This window comes from Solenopsis invicta, chromosome 16 (genome assembly GCF_016802725.1).
Source record: "Solenopsis invicta isolate M01_SB chromosome 16, UNIL_Sinv_3.0, whole genome shotgun sequence".
NCBI lineage: Eukaryota > Metazoa > Arthropoda > Insecta > Hymenoptera > Formicidae > Solenopsis > Solenopsis invicta.
Genome location: NC_052679.1, coordinates 2262702 through 2285539, shown reverse-complemented (window position 1 = coordinate 2285539; position 22838 = coordinate 2262702). Strand labels below are relative to the sequence as shown.

Here is a 22838-nt window from a genome sequence, read left to right as displayed (position 1 = left end):
TCTTTCTCTCTCTGCGCTTTAAACCAAAGGGGGCACGCGTATATACGCCGGAAAGAGGATTTTCGGCGGCGAAGCGTAAGGGGGCGAGAAAGACAGCAAATCAGATTTGCCGTCTGGGAAAATGTTGTACCGGATTAGGTTCCTACCACGCGCCCAACGGGAAATCCGATTCTCATCGAAAGTGTATTTCGCGGTATCGGTCCGACTCGTCGAATATCCGTCTCGCGAATCTACGTGGCGAGCAGTCACTTTTAATTTTTTATGCGGTGCGAGAAACGGAAAGTGCGTGTGCTATATACTTTCGATGGCTCCACTCTCTTTCTATCAACTTCTACTTCTCCACGATTCGAGCTGCTGAATTCATCATAGGTATACTTTAATTATGAATACGGTACACACTGAGAGAAAAAAAATGGTTGCAATTATCATAATTTACAGACTTTTAAGTGACTATATATTTATAATTATTTTAACTACATTGAGGAAAAAATTACTATATTTTAATATTTTGTTCGAATAGTAATATTTATTAACTGTAAATATATATTTATTTAATATAAGAATTATTAATTTAAATATTATTTTTTTATAGAGTAAATATTTATCTACTATAAGTATATATTTCATTAGTACTTTTCGAATAAATAATTATTAAAATTTTGGAATTTTTTTATTAATGTATGCAATTATTTTAACTGTGCATTTTAACTATTAGTTGCTCTTATGTAAAGAAGAAACGAATGTTAAAAAAATAGTGTCATTATAATTGTGAATGCATTTGCTACGCAAATATTCTTGTTTTATTTTTGCCATTCGTGTTTTGATATTTTACTATATTAATATTTGAAATTATTATAGTTTATTGTAAAATTTTTTTCATAGTAGAAAAAACTATAAACAAAAAGTTATTATTACTAACATTAGAACAGTAATAACTATGAAAATAGAGCTCTTAACCATAATTATTTTATCACGCAATATAATCACAAATGCCAAATACTTTTCTCTCGGTGCAGATATTATTATAAATAACAGTTATTAAGAAATATTCAATCGTGCAAATTTTCGAAGATAAATTGTCAGAACAAAATTGAGCGTTCCGAAACGACGCGTGCCTGATAAGTGTTCACGGTTTCTAGGTGCCTTTGGCAATAAGACGAATTCCTGCCCTAATGCAGGAACCTTCGGATCCGTGCTACGGATTAGGGTCATGTTCCTGACTACGTCAGCATTTCCGTACATCACGCACACGCCTTGGCGCGTCGAATTTCTCGTAAGTCGGCGAGATTGGACCTGATTTGAAGATGATACACGTATCAAAAATTTCACGTTCCACGCCTGTGATTTATGCGCAGCTCTATCATCATCCCCGAATTGAATTCTTTTCGTGACAACTAACGATTACGCTATTCAACGTAGCTTCTATTTACAAAACAGTGCACCGGTCTATTCGTTACATCTGCATTATGATCCCGAATAGAGATGCTAGCGACAACGCGTTCTCGTTGACAATCGCGTCCTTAATAAAAAGAGACATCATCCTTCACGGTGCACGAGCGCCATTCACGAGGACCGATTTATCCGCGTTCACACTACCTAGGGCCGGTTTTAAACCTTTGTGCACTCATCCAAGATAAAATATACACCTATAGAACCATAACTAAGGATTTTCCTACCTGAGGCAAAAGCTGAAATAGCTTTTTCTCTCGTTTTTTTTCATTACATCTTATCCAACTTTGTAAATCCTTAACAATTAATGCAGCTTGTTGCACAAAGAAATAATTACGCATAATAAATAAGAAATAACAGACATTATTCTTCTAGCTAGTTATTTGAATAACGCTACTCTCAATCTTTCAACCCTGAAGAACCTACTTTCTCGTTCGCCATCTGACGCCAACTTTAGCGATCGTTTGTCAGTGCCCCTCTGTACTTCTTTAGCGAGTGCCAACTCGAGTAGCACGCTGGCTTCTATGTTCACCGGCGTGTACGAACGTATATCGGGCGCGAGTGCGTGCCGGAAAGTGGGTCGATTGCCAGCGCGAGGAAAAACCCCGGAGGTGGACGGGCGCCATCGAGGGAGGGAAAGTAAATTTCCGCCTCGATTGGCGTCTGCGACGAGTGAATTTCGTTCCCGAAAATCCGGAGGGTCGTACGCAGCCCCTATTCCGCGTCCCCCTCGCACGCTCGCCCCGGAACTCCTGCCCCCCTCCCCCGTCCCCCCTCCCACCCCCCACCCCACCGCTGTCGTCCCACAGCGCGCCTTTCATAAGCTGTAATTCATAACCCCACGTTTGACCGCAGCATCCCCCGTGTACGTTATTTATTCTGGGTGCAACTCGTATTTTTTCGGCCGTTTTATCGGGTATCTCTCGATTTATGTACGCTGGCCGCCCGGACCCTAAATACCGCGTGCGTCGCGCTGCTTCGCCGTGCCCACGAATTCATTGATATTCCGCGCAGAATCGTCGTCCGCGCCATTGCGATGTCGGCCTAATGAATTTAACCGTCGTGCCGATGCCCTCTTACCGGTCGGAACCACTTTGGTTCTTTATTCACTTTCTTCTTCTTTTCCTCCTTCGTCTGCGGTTTCCTCTCTCGTACCTCTTTCCCTGCTTCATTTTCTTTTCCTCGCCTTCGCAACGACCGCGCTTCTCCGACAGACCAGTCGCGTACCGTGTGAATTCTTAAATTTACAATCCACCACATATAATTAAATCTATCCTGCCTGCGATATTCGATTTTAAACTTCAATAAACGTTTATCTTTAAGAGAAACGCTTGTTAAAAAAAAAAAAACTAAAAGATTAACGCATTAAGGGAAATGATCCAAAATTTTATACGGAAAACTAAACTTTATATATGTAAATACACACATAATTTATGTTTATTTAAATAAGTAAATTATGTGCTCACGCGAGGAGCTAAAGTGTAATAATTATACTTAATGTTAGTAAAACTTCAGCTTTTTTAGAATTGTGTACCTACAAATTGTTTTCCTGATTAAGGGGATATTCTTGCTTTTGGGTTGTATGAAGAAATCGATTATTATTTTTTTAACATTTTTTAATAGTTTGAGAAAGAAAGAGCAGATTAAAAGCAAGAGAGAGGCTTGCAAAAATTTTTTATTAATGCATAAACTATTTGCAATATTTTCAAAGCGTTTCTTTAAACTGTTTGCTTAATAACTCACTTTAGTTTTAATTTTAATCCTATTGACTCAAAATATTGAGGAAATATTTACAATATGTTTCTCTCTCGTCTGATCTAAAACCAAATAAAAATTCCAACTTTTCGATTTTTTCAGTAAGAAAAAGTTTTAGAAAAAAGAAATAAAGCTGTCAAATTTTACCGTTTTTACAAAAATCAATTTTTAATAGGTTTGCAAATCATTATTTAATATATCTTTCTAAAATTTGAAAAAAATTTGCAAAAAATACTTAAATGTCATACAATAAATGAATTAAAAGATATAAAAATAGAAACCAAAAGCGAGAATATTCTTAATCAATTTTTCACATAAAAGATAAATAAAATGATAAGGCAAACGTAATAGTTTAATTAGAATTTTAGCACGACTATTAATTTTTGTAAAATAATTTTGATCACATATGGCATCGATTCAGTTTATTATATAATCAAAGACGAAAGCCGATAGAATAAGCTTTCTTCAGGAAAACTTAGAGCGAACCATACTTATACGCGCACATTGCGATACAAACTAACGGTGTCTCGCGATGTGAAAAAGAGTGTCCCCTCCTTCAATAGCATCTTGAAAATACAGTCGTCCGTGATTCCAATCCAAACTGATTATCTGTTTCGTCGGGATGCACAATGCCACCCGTTGCACAAGCACTCGCGGAGCACGAACATAAGGGATGGGGAAGAGGCGAAGGACGAGAACGCACCCCAATTTTTTTTTCCAGATCGTACTCTCCATATTTTTTTGGCGCCTGCACTAAGGCAGGTGGAACCGGCGAAGCGTAACGGGGAATCCCTGGGTAGCTAATAGCAATTCAGCTTCCTCCGCCTCCCCCGAATTAACGAGAACGCGTAGTAGAGTCTCCGGCGTAGGTAGGTACATCACGCCCGGATGAAGCTTTTCGAAGCCGTCGCACCATACGAACGGGTTTTTAATTTCGGAGCCCCGGCGCGAGCCCGAACCCCGACGAATAACCGGATATTAAACGTACGCGTACGTCCGAATGGAAATGGACGGGTTCGATTTATCCCGATTAGATTAACACCCGAATACCGGCGCGCGGATTAAACAGTGTACGCTTGCTCGAAACCGAAGCCTTTCAAATAAGTTAGTGACCCAAAAAAAAAAAATTTTTTCATCTTGTTCTTACGTCAAGGTAATAAAAAAGCTAATTATATGCATCTTTTATTTAAAAAATATTTGCTTCCGGATTTATAATTGATATTTTATGTATAAAGCATAAATAGTGAAAATTATCCAGCAAAAAAAACGTATTATTTTATATTTTTATGAGTTCAGATTTCCTGAATGAAATCTATAAATCTAAAATGATTGCAAGTTATTCTCATCATGATGCAGCTGTTCTTGAGCTACAATATACTTGGATCAATATAAATATGTCCACATAACTATTTCCTGATTTTCTGTGAATCATATCTCATTCATCCAGCTTTATAGCAATGTGATCCCTCGCTACTTTCGTCAAAGTTACGCGCACCCTAAAGATTACGGGAAGGGAGACCAGCGCGTGGAGATGCGTTCACGTTAACGCAGCTAATTTTCTGCAAGCCACCACGATCCGTCCACCCATCCATCCATCCATCGGACCTCGAATTAACGATGTACCGCACGTTCGTTGATCGTTTGACCGTTCGCGGTCGGCGATCGATGGTTTGGATTTGGGCCAGGATGACGCGGAGAGTGCCAGGAGAGCTCTCTCGCGCGCGGTCATGGCTTTTCGGCGGCAGGCAGGCAGGCAGGCAGGCAGGCAGGATGGCAGAGATTGCCGGAGCGAAATTGAGGTCGTGCCACTGGCCGTAAACCTCTGAAACGCCGCCACCGGCCGCGCCATTCGGTCAATTATTCGCTTCGAATTACGGCCCTCCAATTGCGCGAGAGTTATAAGAGCAGACCGGCTGCTACTCCCATCCCGATATATACCGAGCGGCGTAGCAAACTACAGTCGATTGGCAGCTCGTTTATGATAACAGCCGGACGACACCCGGCAGTCACGTTTCGATTCCACCAATCCCGATCGCGAGAAAGATTTTCGTGCCCACCCTTCATCAATATAGAGATATAGTTTTCGCAACGTATAAATTGCACTTACGTAAACTTCCATTGAGACTCGATTATTTTTGTCACGTTTGTCATCTCATTTTTATTATATAATATATATCTCAATATTTCTATATTTCTTTATATACACTTTGTACTAATACAGTAGCAATATTAAATTGTTGTTACATATCGACTGTAATATTGTAACTATATGCATAAAATGCATATAAAGAAATTCTATTTATACTACTTAGTATTGTAAACTCAAAACATAATAAATATATAATTTATCAAATGTTGCATATACTATATCTCAAAAGCATTTAATGCTTTTTACAGAAAATAAATTTCAGAATTACTGTTTTAGTGTACGAATAGAACCAATATCTAAGATACACTGAAATTATCTATTTGAATATCGTTTATAGTCAATATTAATAATTAGGCGATTAACGTGGCTTTGCTAAATAACATTTGGCATAAAAAAATAAAACAAACTCGCCCCATTACGTGTAACGACAACGTAACAAAAGTAAGTTATAAATACATAGGTTATAAAAATTAGACTAAAATCACATTTAATAATTTTTTAAACAAAAATTATATTACATGATTAATTCTTGTTTTTCTGTTCTTAAATCATGTTTCTTAAAAATTTTATTTGTTTATAGAATGCTTAGTAAAAATACAAATAAAAAAACAATATTTATAGTTAATAGAGAGGAAACAATTTTTGTTTTGCAGAAATCACTTTTTACCGAGCTTATTTTATTTCAAAATATTTTCATCACGACTTATGCTTATTCTAATTATTCTCTAATTTCAAATGAATAATATATCTTGCAAGTAGTAAATATGTCTCGCAATCGATGTATCTTACTTAATATAGTTGTGTAGATATTAAGATGTAGTTGATATAATACATTTTATTTTTTAATTTTACGTAAATATGCATTGCATTCTCACATACATGAAAGAATAATAATCGGATCAGAATTAAATATTGATTTTAGTCTATTTATAATAGCCCATTCATTTTAAGACAACGGATTTATAATATGTTACATTTCTTTGTATTAATTTTACATAATATGTATAATTTCTCTTTAATGCAGTTTCCATAAATCCATTATCTTAGATTAAAATAAAATATAATTTAACTCACCATAGCGAAGTAAATTACGTTGCAAACTGCATATTGAACTGTAACACACAAAAAATATCCAAGTTATAACCGCGTTTGAAATAACTAATGTTTAAAAAAAATCACGATTACGCTTCTTGAATTTTTTATTAGTCTTATATATTTAATAAAACAATATAAATAAGTCTAATAAATTTAATTTAAAAAATGGCTGCTTTATAAAATAAACTTTTCTAAAATTCCATTAATAAAAGTCTTTCTCTTTAATTTTTACCTTTAAATCATACGAGCCAACGAAGTGAATGAGAGCGTAAACGATTAATATCACAAGTGACAAATAATTAATATAAGTAACGTTATATTTACCTCCTAATTGCTGCCAACGCTCGATTGATGCCTCCTAGACTTCCTCCTTCTCCACGTCTCATATTCTCTCGTTGGACACACTCACTCGCGCACTTGTCAGAATATTACGATTGCGTACGCGACACTTTATACATACGGCACTACCGACATTAACCGCACACGGTACGCGTTCTGCGTAAGAATAAATACAAACTTTCAAGATTACGATTTGTTTGCGAATGGATGTAATTGATGATCCTTAGCCGCAAAGAGAAAAATCACGTGATTGATGTCACTCGATATCTGCTGCTGTATCCATTGCTTTCTCTTTTCATATTATTAATAACAAATAACTAGTTATAAGCAAATATTCACAAAATACAACGAAAGTATGGTCTTCCCTTCATCGATTGCTTGCATAATATTCATTTGATCAAACGATTCTTACGAAGTGCGCATTTTAACCGAACGTTAAAGTTATATTGCACGGTTAACGAAATATTAATACGACTTTAATAGTCATCGATAATTACAAAATCTTTAAACGCGGCGCGATCAAATCCGGTTTCGATTTAATCCGTTATATAATCCGTTATATAATTGACATTCCGTTATTGATCAAGAATTGGAAAGTAACGTTAACAACATTATCATGATACGTACGATAATTATGTAATAAGTATTTGATAAGTATTTAATAAAATTCTAATTGATGGAGAATTAAAAAATTCATAAACTGTACAAAAGTATATAATCAATTTCAATATTACAGGAGCACTGTAATTTTTTAATAACACGCATTATTGATAAATGATTGACGAAATGTTTGAGGAAGATACGAATTTTCATTTTCGAATAATTCAATGCAGAGCAGTGTCTGCCTCATGTCGAGCCTCATTACGCGAATGTAAACAAGATGGCCTTGGGCGAGTTTTCTAACTCATAGATTAATCAATCGCATTATATGCAAGTACAACTTTATTCTGTAAAAGTTATATTTGCGAATATGACCAATCTCGATGAGTTAAAAAAAAACTCGCCTTTTATCACGCTGCAGCACGCTGTCCGCCGAGCGTCGAGATTCGCGAGTAATGTAATTAATCCACGATCATTAATAATATAATTATTGCCGTAAACACAAAACAGTGATATAATTTGCGCTATCTTTTACGATTTCTTACTTCAGTCAGATAAAATCAAGTGACTTGCTCGAACAAATTTATCATTTACTTCTACAATGCCTCATTGTAAGTCGTTAATCAGGAGAATACATTGTGCAAGTTTATAATCGTTGATTGTACTCAACGTAGGAAATAATCGCGTTTAAAAGGACGATAATGAAACGACGCGAAGAGGGCTCTATGAAGTTGGCACGACATTCTGTTAATATGAAAATAATACATAGAGTTCCAATGGCACTTTTTATAATTCTGAATAATAACAAAGAGTTCTGCAGTTTTTACCCCCTCAAAAAAAAACAGAAATAAAAATGTGCTAATTTCGTGAATCTAGCACGACACCTTCTTTTCTAAAGTAAAAGAAAATAATAAATATTATTATATTTGACAAGAGTTCGTTGATTGCGAAAGCCCTGAAGCTGGAAGTTCTGAAGCCGGAAGTCCTGAAGCCGGAAGTTCTGAAACCGGAAATCTTGAAGCCAGAAGTCTTGAAGTTTGGTGTATACGATTCGATGATGTCCATGACAGTCCGTGTAATCTGGTGAAGTCCGATGAAGTCTTGAACTTAAACGTCTTGAAGCCAAAAGTCTTGAAGCTAAAAGTCTTGAAGCCAGGAGTTTTGAAGTCTTGTAGTCTTGTAGTCTAGTGTATTCTTACTTTCCCAGTGGTACACTTGGTACCAAATTGTCGTGCTATCTATTTATCACAGTCTAAATATGGTGATTCATATATTTAAAAAAGTATTTTTAAAATTGCAATCACCAGAACTATTTTTAAAAAGATTTGTGTAGCATAGAACTCTGTCAGAACTGGCGCAAATTGTAGCTGGAACTGCGATAAATAAACAGCACGATTTTTTTGTTCAAGTGTCGTGGTATGTTAAATATTTTAGTACAAAAAATGTTAATCATGTGAATTATTTTTGAAATTGCAGTCATCGGTAGGACTTTGATAGTACTAACTGGAACTCTTGTCAAATGTACTAATATTTGTTTTCTCGTACTTTAAAGGATGAGATATTGTGCCAGATTCGCGAGGCTAGCACTTTTTTTTTATGGTAGAACTCTTCGTTATTTTCATAAGGAACTCCGGAATTAAATGCCACTGGAACTCTACGTATTTTTTTTCATACAGAACGTCGTGGTAATTTCACAGATTCCATGAGGAGCGGCACGCGCTGCTGCCTGCCGGCTGGAGCTTCGCCGCGCGAATGGAAATGAGGTGACCGCGTGCGTACACAACGGTACGTACCGTACGCCGTATGTAAACAATGAGTCGGGCGCCGAGCGCCGAGCATCGAAGCACCGCATGACACATACATTACACTACAAAACGTCTTCGAATAAATGTACGCGTCGAATATTCTCCGCGTGTGTGTGTGACTCCGTGTATTTTTCAGATTACTTTCGACGCACGAGGTAAGATTATATCTCGGTTACATTATCGTTTCGCGCTTGATATTTGTTAACGACATTGTCGAAGATATCTAAATAATTCTATTTAATATAACATTGTAATCTCGATCGAGAGCGTTTCGGGTGTACAATAAAAATTTTGCTTGTAAATTGAAATACGAGAATATATTGCGATTGAATTGCTGCGTGTATGTAGTGAAACTTTAACGGTGTTACAGACATATTTAATTCTTTTAATGAAAATTTGACGGCTGTTTATTTACGGTTAAATAATCAAATGTAGTTTCTGTTTGGAAAATAAAATTCCATAGTTACGTGATCGCAAAATTGTTCAATTTAAATTATTATTACTTCTTTTAAATTTTTACCTCCCGAGAGAGAAGAAGAATGAAACTGCGGGATATTAATAAATCAAGAAAATAAAATTAAAGCGCGGAAAACGTGATAATTTAATTTTATTTCTCTTTTAATTGGATCACACAATTTTACTTCTCTCGGGTAAAAAAAAGTTTGAAAAAAATCATTGTTACATATGCCCTATCTGAAAAAGTGCATTGCGTCGATACTCGAAATTTCGAATTTTATTGTTTTGTCTACTATATCTAAATGAAATTTATACAAATACTTTTCCGATCAAACAAATAAACTTTATTTCTTAATAGAACATTAAATTTAGTAATTTAGAAATTCTGTTTAGGAATCAATGATAAGTTATTATAAATATATAATTAAGTAATAGTATTTCTATACAGAATACCAAAAGAGAAAATCAATTGAGCGGCGAAAGTCAATGCCGTCTATTATATTACACCGAAAATAACACGACAATAACAAATCGATACGTCTGTAAGCATAGTTCAAGCTTAAATGTGTGAAGTATATAATAATAGTTTATTATATATTTTGACCTCATAGAACTCGGAAATCACTATTGAATTGCTGTGTTCTGGAATTTTCAATTTTTAATTGAGTTCTAAAAAACGCTTAAAAGTCAGTATGCAGCCACTACAAGACGTATCTATTTTTACTACTTCGTGTTGCTACACATAATTTGGCGCAAGATGCGACTTCTGACAAGACATGTCTTTTGACAGTGTTCAGATGCGTATATTTTTATTATGACGCTCGGAACACTCTTAAAATATAACTTGAGTTTCTGTACGATGTTTCATATATAGTATCTATAACTCATTTATCTGTATGAGTTCTATATTGATTTTTATACACACATACATATATAAAATTATAAATATTTCATATATATAACATAGATAATTATATAATCATATATACTATTAATTAAATATATAATTATATATTAATTTTATTAAATATATTATATAATATAATTTATATTACATGTATATTTATAGATATAAAATATAATTATTTTTCATTGAGAAATTACGAAAGTTCCTTTATTTCTTAATTTGTTTTCTTAAATGCACATTGCCTTTTAGAACATCTGATTTATACGAAATTAAAGAAGTATAAAGCTGATTGTAATCTCGAAATTGAGCATCACGCGCAGCTTTACGGTATAACGCGCGGCTTATAGCGACAATCTCGCATCCTGGCTTCGCGGATCCGGGATACAGGATATCGGAGATGCGTGAATGTGCGTGCGTCGCGTTAAATGGTGGTGGTGCGATATACCTTCCCGCAGGAGAGACCTTGACATGTCGAGCCCTGGGTATAGCTGCACGGCGGCTCGCTCGTATATCTCGACCCACGCAGAAACATTCGTTAGTAAGCGATCTCTAAAATGGATACCTTAATGTGGCTTTCGCAAACATTATTACGGCTTCGCGGCTCTGCTTTTTCCCGGCTCTCTCGCCCGCGCAAATAGAACTACTTTATTCGCGTCTCTTCGCGGACGCGTCGTCGCTCGACCCCGTTTTATCTTGGCTTCAAAGAAAATTCTACTTCGCATTAACCGATGTAAATCGCGATGAATATGCTTGGGAATTATCCCATGTGGCTTCCTTGCAATTCAGTAACAAATCTGAACTGTTCGCGCGGAAGAATTTATGCGAAAAGCGCTACGGTGATAACGTGGAAACTTGTAAACGAAGAAAAAAAGAAAGAGGGGAAGTAATAGCGGCTATTCCGCATAAATCTTTTTACGTTAAATCGTGAAATCCTATTGCTATTGTCGATAAAATGCGTAATTGAGATATAAACTTTCGTAACCTTCAAACTTTACTTGTACTTTATTTTCTGAGAGCTTTAAAAATGTACGCACTATCGATATCAGTTTGCTTTTAATTTCGCGAATCGATCCGTCTTACCGCGACAGTTTAGAAAGTTTACAGCAAGCAACGATGATGGGTAACATAGAGCGATGAGATGAAAAGCGATGCGTCAGTTGACTAAGTTGTAACATAATACAAAGGTAAAAGATAAGAGCCAAGAAAAGGCTCACAGAGATACGGGGAGAGATCCCAAACATTTGTATTACGTAGAAATTTTATAGAGAAATGACTTACCTGTATAGTATTTTGGCTTACCATCGCGACTCTCAAGATCAATTCAATGTTCTGCAACGCTCAAACGGGAAGAAACGGGATGCGAGGGTCGGAATATCAGTTGACCGAGCTGTAACAGAATGCAAACAGAGATAAGCTAAGAAAGAGAATCAAACGGATGAAGGGGGAGAGATCTCCCCTCCAGAAATACTAAGTATATATAAAATTCAAATAATTGTGACTGCTCTTCTGTACTGATTGCGAGCCACCTAGAAAACGTTCTTGCGTACGATTCCGACGCATTATCGCGCATTATCTTGAACTCTCTCAAGATTGATCTACCGTACTACTGCTTAAAGAGGAAGAAGCGACGATCGTAATGTGGAGCGACGGGACGAGGAGCGGCGTGTCAGTTGACTGAGTTGTAACATAATGCAAACAGAGATAAGCCAACAGAGAAACTCAGCGGAAAGAGGAGAGCGGAAGAGAAGGAGAGCGAGTCGACAGTGGCGAGCGGTAGCTGGTCGACTGACAGCACCCAAAGAATTAGTATCTTGTATCTGGCGAAGAGCGCCACAAATCATTTGGGGAGGCTGTCAGACATACCTTGAGCCTAACGCAAGACCCTTTCCTTTCCCCCACCCCTCTTCTCCTCTCTGTATCCTTACAGTATCTGTTTCCTTTGTCTCTCTCTCTCTTTCTTTGCTCTCTCTCTCTCTCTATCTTACATTGCGGACGATCCCGGAACAGGGGCGCTTCTCTTCCTCTGCTTCTCTCTTCCGTTCTCCCCTTGCTTCGCGTCTGCTCGTGTCACTTTCTCACTTAATACAGAAAGAGCAGGAAGATCAAAGGATGCCGGCGCCACCGCCTCTAATGATATGCAATCCGTTGCTGCCGGGTAACTTGGAAATTCGAGGACGCAAGATTCGGGATTCCTTCAGAACGAAGGAAACTCGCGGGAAGTTCCTCGAGCAGTTTCTTCCCCGAGGTACAAGTCGAACTATTAAATGAAGACCGAAAATGCCGACGATGTTTAAGTGCAGCGGATGCGTCGCGACCCTTTCTGCTCTGTTTCATTGTTATTTCGGAAGCGAGTTCGCAACGACGCAACTATATATTCTTTACCCAATTATGTATCATTCTTGAAAATTCAAGGACACGCCGCGCGTCTTCCTCGTCATAGTTCTGCTTCCTGCACTCCAATTTCGAAGGGAAAACAATGCACGTAAGACATTTACGGCGACGGTACAAGTTCTCGCGTACCCTTTAGTTGATATAATTCGGCGTTAGTTTCCCGCGTTGTAACAGCCTCGTTGCCGAAGGATACGGCACAGTCCATCCACCGTTTCAATCGCTTAGGTTCGTGCGAATTACCGCCTTCGGGCCTTTACGGCACATCAAAGGGACAGGGGACCGTGAAAGCGCGCCCCATTCGCTCGCGCGGCCGTCTTAACGTATTCGAATCCCAAGGCGTCTCTTTTTTTCCGTCTTCTCCCAACTGTCCCTCTTTCGCTTTCGCTCTCGATCGTTCGCCATCTTCACCCTCCGCGCTGGAAAAGCGGCTCGTTGCTCCTCAAGCAGGCATATGGAAGGTGTTTGACGTGCTAGCAATTCGAGGAGAGAATGCGGGGCGATTGATCCCTAAAAGCCCCGAGGATAAACTCGCGCGTTTTTTTTCTCGCTCGGGAAGAAATATCCTCTAGCGAGAGGAGAGCCGCGTGCGTGCACGCGCGAATAAAGCGTTTATTCAACCGGAGGTGCACCGTATTGATGCGGAATGTTTTTTTCAACCTTCCACACATACCATCTACACATTGTTATTTGTTCACCTTTCAGTAACGTTTTAATTTACTGGAGAATTATAATAGCTTTATGCGTCAGGTAGGCGTGCAGGTAGGCGCAATGTAAAAATATTGTCGATAATAAACAAAACAGCATAATTCAAAGCACAGTTTGATGTGCAAAAGTGAGTTTATAAGTGCCGGCGTATTTATATTTTATTTGTATTTCTATTTTAATCATTTTATTTTTGTTTTATTCGGAATCTTATGTGTTATTTACCGATTTGCATGATTAATTTTAGTTTACTGGTAGGCGTAGTAGCAGCAAGTTGCTGTTGCCTTACCAATTGCATGCCCTCTTCTTAATCTCTTTAGCGTAGCTATTTTTGTAATAATCTCTTCTGTCTCAGTTTTTTTTACATTGCAATAAAGAATATTATTTATTCATTATTTACTCAATTTATTTCTTAAAGTCGAATTTTAAGTAAAAAAAAGTCTCGATAGTAATAAACTGTTATAGAGAAATTAAAATAGTGTAAAAAAGAACTATTTGATATATTTTCTTATATGTATAACAATAACTCAGTTTGACTACGCACTCAATTAATTATGTGAATCCCTTCGTGCTTCTTGTTTCAGGTAGCGATTAAGATAATAGACGTCGAGCAAGGCAAGAAGGACTACGTGATGAAGAACCTGACGAGGGAGGCGAAGGTCCTGTCAATGCTGCAGCATCCGAGCATCGTGAGGCTCTACGAAACTATCTGGGTGAGTGGAGAAACGCTTTAGGGTTGCAATCAGTTTAGAGAATTTCGACGATTAATCGAATCTCTTTACTCTAATTGACCGCGTCGAAAGTTTAATCGAGTTCTTAATAACAAAGACGCTTCACCACGGTCGATCAACAGGATTCAGCCGTGTCCATTGTGCACTTGTATAACGATCTATTCATTATCCGTCAAAAGGAAACTATGCCATTCCGTCTCGCGTCATCCCTCCGCTAGTGACAGGCACTATCCCTCGTAGATTCTACGCTATTCTACTCTCGGTCACGCCATTCTCAGCCGGTACATGACATTCGTCAGAGCGCCGTGACAAATCGCGAACGTCTTGAAATTTCGACGATGCTAGGGACCGAAATTTAACGTCATCCGAAAGAGAGAGAGAGAAAGCGAGAAATAATTCATCTTTCTGGATATAATTAAACACACCATTTAGCTGAATGTATGAAGCAGTCAAAATTGCGTATCAAAGTAGAAAAGCTTTTCACCCTTTAATCATTTTGTCTGGCGAGAAATTTGGGGTCCAAAAAATAATCATTTCTTACAATCTCGATTTTCAAGTCTGTCAATTTGTTAGTGACGTAGACTGAAATCAACACAGGCTGAAATCAACCTTAGATAGACTTTTGACAAATTCAGAATTTTGCACCGTAAACGCATCATAATCCATATTTGTCCATCGCGAAATGAATGCGTGTTTTCACCGCGCTGCACCGTCTGCCAGCGTGGGGAAATGATTTCGCCAAAATTAAATTGATTTCAATCCGCGAGTGCAAACTCGGAAATTATTATTTTGAGTTGCGATCCTTTCTGCGCCGATACGGAGGAAGCCCGGACCGGTACCACATTAATGCGTTGCATCGTACGTGACCCGGCTGCTACGGACGCGAGCGTTGACCCAACCACGCGGACTCGCGGGCGCACGTGCACGCGCGTACGTACGCACCCATACTTACGCACGGAGGTATATACGGGCGAGAGGAAAAAAAAGCCCGGGGAGAGGACTCTCGTATGCTTGTACGACGTAATTGAATTCATGTGTGGGACGTCGATATCAGAGGCTCCCCGGCGGCGCAGCATCGCGCACCTCGTTTACTCTGAAAATTTTGTTAGTCCGCGCGCTCGCTCGTCACGATCGAGTTACGAGGACGAGGGTGTGTGTACGCGCCGAGAAAGATAAAGTACGTAGGAAAATATGACGGGAACGCACACGCCGTTGCGATAGCCCTTTCCCGTCCCCCCCCCCCCATCGCGTGCGCGCGCGAGATGCGAGAATTTCGGAGCTCTGCGAAATATTCCAGCGCGAGATGAACGGACGGGCCTGGCCCGGGGTGGCCTTACTCGATGTCCGACTGGAGAGACGTGTAAAATTTTTTAAGCCGGATAACGTCGCCATAGAATGATTCTCCGCATGTGGCAGCCGGTGCACATCGCGTCTTCCTTTCGACGGCGACGCGACTGGAAAATTGTAATTTACGAGTCGTTACGAGCTCATTTGTAAAATCGGCGTCCCTCTTTCAATTCTTACCTCTACAAAATTGCTCCAAATTATTTCAAGTCAATCCAAACGAATTAATCCGGTCGCTCGGAGTTGTATCAAGCCAATTTATCCCAATTACAGTGGAGTGGCCTTGTTCGCGTCTGTATGTACAACAACCATCCTCCTCTGGGAATGGAATAGTTTTTAGTTGCGCGCCTCTCGCTATGCGCGAGATAACGTGTAGGAAACATATTCGAATACATACTTCGGCGCGTGCAAATATATCCGCCAGAGGAACACGATCGTTCCCGCGAGCTTTCATAAATGGACAAACGAGTTTCGCGATTGCACCATTCGATTCTTCTCTCTCCCGACGGAAATGATTTTATAGTCTGCAGATGGTATTACTTCCCGCGCGCGTTTATAAAACGCGCGAATAGAAAGAGAGAGGAGTGCGTCTTGTTTTATTTAAGCTATCCCATCGAGGGGGAAGAGCTATCGGCGATGAGAATACTCGCACCTGACGGCAAATATGATAATATCGAGAGACAAGACCCCGCCTCGTCTCTCTCGCCGTCGCCAAATTGGCTATATATGACGTCGCCTTATATCTCATTTTCACGTCGTAATCTTTACGACGGTGGGAGGCTTGCCTAGGGTCTTGCCGGCATCCACGCGCGATTTCGACTGCCGATTCTTCGGAGCATCTGCGCCTGCATGCAGGTCGTAAAGTATGGTCGTTTTCCCGGCAAGTCACTTTTCTTAGGGTCGCCTGCCGGTGACGTGACAGCGGCCCGTTTTCAAGCGACGACAGCACGCGATCGACGATACTGCCAGGATTCATTGAATATGCAAATAGCCACTTTTCCTTCTATTAATTATTGATAGAATATTTTGACGTCGCTGATAGTCAAACGCGCCGTCTCTGGTCTCTCTTCTCTTACGAATAATTTATTCTAAGAGAATATGAATTATCGGTTAATATAAGAATTCGTAAATTTATGCGTTTAACGCTATTAAGATTATTCATTTTATACGTATTGATTTGGAAAAGTATTGTGTGCGCGGAAATATATTGAAACGTAAGAAATATACTTTCAAATATGTGATATACGTGAAGTGCGGTAATAAAAAAACAAAAATGCCAGTTTGTCGTAAATTCACGATGGAACGTAACATTGCAGCGCAACAAAATTTCATACTCCGCGAGGACAATGTATCGGTGACCATTTTTGTGTCGTAAAGTTGCGGTTATTGCAGCGCCAGTGTAAACGCGTACCTCCCAATACCCAACATTTTAGGCAAAACCGTGGCATTTACGGGTTATCGATATTTTCCTACCTAGTCACGACATAGTTTATTTTATTATCCGTCACATATGCACAGCAATTTAAGGTTATTGCTCATAAAGTTTTGTAGAAAAACAGAGTTTACTTATTTAATTTACGCCGCTATTAATTGCGCGTTCCATCATATCATTAACATTTTCAATTCTTTGCTTAAAAAGATTCAAAATTCGCATAAATATTTTATTTCACTTGAACATTCAACCCAATTAAAATTACGCGTGTCTGATTGCGTTATTGGTTATATTATAACAATCGAGACAAAAAGAGAGTACTTTTATTCGAAGTATTATTCGTAAATTAGCGGGACGGTCAGTCGGAATCACTATCGTAATAAGAAAGCGCGCACGCGTGCCTGTCGATTTTTACGAAGATGCATGTCCAGGCGGTCAACGCGTTACTCGTGCTCGGGATGTTGAAGGAAAGCCGCTTTAAGCGCCAATTAAGGTCATTATTGTCAGCCTACGGCGGCCGTAAACGCGCCGCTCGCGCGATTTTATGTCAGTACCGATGTTACGAGCCAACGAATCGCGTAGGACTTGCCCGTTACTGGCGTCCGACGCTGCCGACGTTCCCTTCGTTCGAGGGGGACGAAATCGCTATAAAAATGAACGCGTCGACAACCGCATTTGCAGCGGGTTATTACAACAAGTTGGAACTCCCTCGTTGTAGGAGACTATGATGTCATCTTAGATAATACCGTGGAGATTCGTCAGGAGCAATTTCAGTAAGCTTGTTTTCGCCTTGTCGCAAATAAAACAGCCTGTCCGAGTGCAAGATTCACGAAAATATATCAGGAAAATATATCACAATGCGTTACGTGGAAAAGTCTGAGTTGCGGAATACGACGACGGTCCGCGCTCACTTCGCAGACAACTTTCGGGGAAAAACGACGATTAAAGCGATGGAAACGGTCCAGAGATTTTCTCGGATCTCAGAAGCGAAGGATGCGCGAATGTTAAATTCGCGCTAAGGAAAAGTCCGCTTTAAATTCTACTCGGGAACAGGGATCTTATAACTGATGCACACCTTTTTGGCACGAGTCGCGAGAGCGATGCTCGTGCCATACGCTTCTTGTTTTGTCCGGGGAGAGATGACTTCCACGTTCGACTCTTTTCCCATCTCCGGCCTTTCCGCCGTGCCGTGCTCTCCCCTCGTTTACATATGCCGAATTTACGTTCCTATTTTACTCGTACCCGATGATATATCGAAATCGGGTATCTCACGTTTCACCCCACCCCCTCCCCCCTCCCAGCTCCGGTTGATTCGGTTGGCAAGCGCCGTATCTACGAGTCCCCGTCAAAACGAAACGGCGATTCTAGCCAAGTGAGATAGAGCGGCGCGCATCTCTAGTGAATTGACTTCACAAGTGGTCTCCGAACTCCCAGGAATTCTCGTGTAGTTTCTATTGGCTAAGTTCCCCTTCGGCAGCCTTCAGCACGCCGAACGGAACAGCGCGAAGTAAAACTTTAAATCAAGAGAAATGATATTTTGGAGATTTATTTCGCAATCAACCGCTCTGACGAGTTCTTCAGTCGTCAAATACGATTACAATAATTTTATATCAGGAAATATTTTGGAATTTCGGCAAACTTCTTTATCAAGAATTTCCTGTAAATCTTGTAAAATTTGCATGGTGACTTTTTTGACATTACAGCAATTCAAAAAAACAAGCAATAAATGTAGCACTTACTAAAATCTTATTTTGCGTTGAAGAACGAATAATCGTTACAATCTCAGCAGAAAGTAATTTATATTATTGAGAACATAACAACTTTTGAATGTTAGCATGTATTTGGATTCCATGAGATCACTATTGGTATTTTTGACTACTTAAAATTAAATTAATGAAACATTTATAATTTTTAATCAATATTTTTGCAACAATTTTTCAGATTATTTATAAACGGCATTGCCAAATTTTTTGTTAGTTTATTATAAATCATCTTTAGTTCATAAGCATCAGCTATTTACTTGTATATGAAAAATCTACATGATGAACGCACTGAAAAAAGCTATTTAAAAATTTGTTTGTGGATTATCCTATTTATTTCACCGAAATGAATCTTGATTCAAGTACGCGAAATAAAATTTTATTGCAAACAAGTAAACCAATTATTAAAAAAAAAAGTGAGATATGTTTCATAGAAATATTTATCTCGCCATCAGAATCAAATATTTTTATAACCAATAAATATCGAAGAGAAAACGTTTACACATTCATTTGCTAATATTTCGAATTTTTCTCAGTATAAAGTTAAGCTTTTGCAAAGGCATACAAAAAGGTTTATTCTAACTACTCATATAATTATGTATGTAATTATGTATATCAAAGTATTTTTTAAATAACAACGTATCAGTCGTTCGATGAAACTGTTAAATGCCCTGTATAAAACTTTAATTTAAGCTTTTATTTTCTTATAAATTTCTGTACGATCAGTTTGAAAGTTCAATTAATTTCGCTTTAAATAATATGCTGTATAATTTTCAAACTGGTTAAAACATGATTTTTTTGATCGTACTCTCTTTAAGAGAGTGCTGTAGCCCTTGGAGTAACGCGATAGTCAGCAAGAAGGCAAATTGAAAATCTCGCCCCGTTCGATCTCATGCTGAACATTTAACCACTAATACGCACGTGCGAAATTTATTCGGTTCTCGTGATCCACGCGATTCATAATTAAAGCAGTCGGGCCAGCCCCGGAGAATTAAATAATCATTGGCGCCCGGGAAACACCGACTCGCCCATTGGTCGGGCGCGACGAATCGCTCCGATCGTAACTCGTCGGCTACGCGTGAACGCGCCGCGCCCTCGACGTCGCCGCATGCATATCGTTGCATTAAGGTAATCGCTTAATCGACGAGGCCCACGCACGTGTCCCGCGAGTGCGCGCGAAATTCGGGAAACGCTTTCTCGATAATTACGATGCGCCTCCGCGGTGCATTTTAAATGCACGTGATCAATTTTACGCGACCGATTCCAGATTCTCCCCAGCTGGTCGCATGTTGCTCCGTTTTTACGGCAACTAAAATGTATGGGTCGTGCTTCTCAGAGTCGAGTCGCAAGCAAAACAAAAAGATGAGAGAAGATTGCACACGTTGTGCGTCAACGTTATTTAATAAATTTAAAGTGTGTTATCATGAATTATTCTCTATAAGCTACCTTCTTTTCATTAAGTGCAATTTGCTCTTGCGTTATAAATTTATAATTGTGAATCTCAATTGCGCCCTACATAAATGAAAGGACTAAAACAACGATCGTGCAAACATGGTATAATTAAATACAAATATAATTCATTGTCGACCAGTTTTTCAAATTGTTACTCTGAAATTTTGATATTTTTGTTGTAATTTCAACGAACTTGAATTTCTACAAAATGTATCTGGCATAAAATATACAGGAGACAAACAAAATAATGCACACTTGAGAAACTACACCATTTTATTAATAAAAGATTGGTCCATCGTTTGTCTTTAATACAGATTTATTTGGTTTAGAAATGGTTATGCAACGTTTAAATAGTTATAAGTACAATATTATTACCAATATTATTACCATTCTTTTAACAGAATACCTTTTAAAAGATATTGGAAATGTGTTAACATGTGTTAAAAAAATATTGGAAGAAAATATTTGTTTTTTACTCCGCTCTTCAAAACTGCTCACAATGACTCGATGATTTTTAAAATTATGTTGGTAGAGAAAAATGTTGAAGTTTTGAAGAACAGAGGGCAATTTTAGAAAATAGTGTGAGAGAAGCAAATTTTTTTCTCCAATATCTTATCCACCACACCTTTCTCCAACAAATTTATAAATATAATCAATTAAAAAATTAAAGATTTAAGAATAAAACAACATTCAATTGGCAATTGTTAAAGCATTGTATGATTATTCGAGAATAAAATCTGTATTAAAACCAAATTAGATTAAATCTTTTGTTAATGAAAAAAAAAATATATATTTCTAAGTGTTTACGTTTGTTTTGTCCATCCCTTGTATCTTTTATATCTATAGTATTAAATTCGAATACGTCGAGATTGTACAGACTTTAGAACTCGTATCAAAGACGGCATCGCGAGGCTCTTGAGAAAAGCCCAAAGATCACACGGAATTCCCACGTTGTTGTATTTCCAAGACCCCTATGATAGTGCTATCGACGCGAATCGATAACGGTTTAATTTAACGCCTGCTTGCAGTGCGGATCCATGTACTATCTCGTGACGGAACTCGCGACTGGCGGCGACCTGTGCACACACATTAAGGAGCAGCCGGCCGGTAAACTGGACGAGAACACGGCGAGGCTCTATGCCAGACAGCTGGTCGCCGCGCTCAAGCACATGCACTCGAAAGGAGTCGTTCACCGGTGAGTCACTTGTGTTTAAGCCGCGTCGCGCGCCAATTTTCAAGCGGTCTCTAACGGCAATTCGCGAATGGTCCATGCGAAACCTTCTACATTTTGTTTTGCAGCTACATGTACAGAAACAATTAATCAAAATTCTATATCTTCTTTCACAAAATGATCTAAAATCACAAGAGAGAGAAGATCTAATTGGAGAATTACACGATATTAACGTTGAATAGTTAGCAAATAATGAAAGATTCGATCAAATTTATGCCGGGAAGAACCCCGCGCTAATCTGATCAGCAAAATTAAATGAGAGGAAATGAAGATACGTTATAAAAGAAGGACTCCGACTCGCTGTTAACATACGATGTTCGTCGACGGGCGTGTTTCTGCGAACGGTATAAATTGCACTTAAGATGCAACAATCTCACGAGGATCTGCCGGGCGCGATCATTTACCCGCGTCGTTTTCTTCTCCACGGTCTAATAATATTCAACCGCACGACGTGTCGTGCCTTTTTTTCTTTTCTCTCCCTTCCCAGTTGGCCGCGGTGATGTACGGCGCTGGCCGGCCGTATCGTTTAAATAAAGAAATCGTCCGGCGTATTACACACGAGGGAACGCTTGCGATCGCGACCCTGGAGAGCCGCTCACTCGCCCGGCCCGTCTCGTGCGATCGCACCGTGTCGATAACGACGCGTGTTCCTGTTTATTACGAGCGGAATTACACTCGCGAGGATCCTCGCTCGCGCGCTTCCTCAACCGGGAATGCTCCCTCGTCGGCTCGGCCGACGATTAAAAGCAGCTTCCTGAATTAATTGACTAGCAGCGTGCAGGTACCCTCGTGTTTCGCGTGCACTAATTTTGTTAGCGTTTAAATTTATCGCCGCGCGAACAATATCTATTTATATCGCGTATCCGGGCTATTATCTTCGAAGTGCTCTCGTCTCATTTCGATTCACCCGGCAGTTTGTATCAATATGAAAAGTTGGCGCCTCGATTGAAATTTGAAACACAAGATATCACTTATTGCTCCTATTTTTCACCGCATATTACGTTGCCGTGACACACTCCCTACGTTAGCATATTGCGCACGTACAAGCGAGACTGCTAAATCGAAATCTCGTAGATCATTTTTTATGACGAATCCCTTCGCCCGTATCGACATACAGGGTGTCTCGATGCCATCGGTATTTCTCTTCACTCTATGCTTAGCTGTCAACTGGACGTTAATCCAATAAAGATGGCTGTTGCAATATCGAAAGTTACAAGTTAATCGTTAGTTTTAGAACTAG

The 22838-nt window shown here is 39.0% G+C and overlaps 2 protein-coding genes and 1 long non-coding RNA gene across 10 annotated transcripts in view; 1 reads left to right on the top strand and 2 right to left on the bottom strand.

The window, feature by feature from the left end:
- Positions 1–8678, bottom strand: part of LOC120359801 — a 90528-nt gene extending 81850 nt beyond the window's left edge. The window contains exons 1-2 of the long non-coding RNA XR_005576581.1: positions 6773–8678; positions 6428–6465 (exon numbers count right to left, since the gene is read on the bottom strand). This is a non-coding gene — a long non-coding RNA (uncharacterized LOC120359801). The remainder of the gene's footprint in view (positions 1–6427; positions 6466–6772) is intronic.
- LOC105204055 (MAP/microtubule affinity-regulating kinase 3) overlaps positions 1–22838 on the top strand; it is a 282108-nt gene that overhangs the window by 219478 nt on the left and 39792 nt on the right. For 4 of the 5 annotated variants that reach the window (XM_039458941.1, XM_039458940.1, XM_039458939.1 and 1 more), the window contains 2 exons: positions 14233–14361; positions 21396–21562. In XM_039458941.1, coding sequence (XP_039314875.1) covers positions 14281–14361; positions 21396–21562 — 248 coding nt within the window. In that variant the 5' untranslated portion in view covers positions 14233–14280. Of the gene's footprint in view, positions 1–9256; positions 9348–14232; positions 14362–21395; positions 21563–22838 lie in introns of those variants that run through there. The other variant, XM_039458942.1, reaches the window with a different exon arrangement.
- The window catches only part of LOC113003250, a 52250-nt gene continuing 40114 nt past the window's right edge, over positions 10703–22838 (bottom strand). Inside the window, exons 5-6 of one of the 4 annotated variants that reach the window (XR_005576579.1) lie at positions 11834–11942; positions 10703–11104 (exon numbers count right to left, since the gene is read on the bottom strand). Coding sequence is in view for 1 of the 4 variants with exons in the window: in XM_026131955.2 (XP_025987740.1) it covers positions 10763–11104; positions 11834–11857 (366 nt within the window). In the remaining 3 variants the exon portion in view is untranslated. The remainder of the gene's footprint in view (positions 11105–11833; positions 11943–22838) is intronic. The other 3 variants (XR_005576580.1, XR_005576578.1, XM_026131955.2) reach the window with 3 other exon arrangements.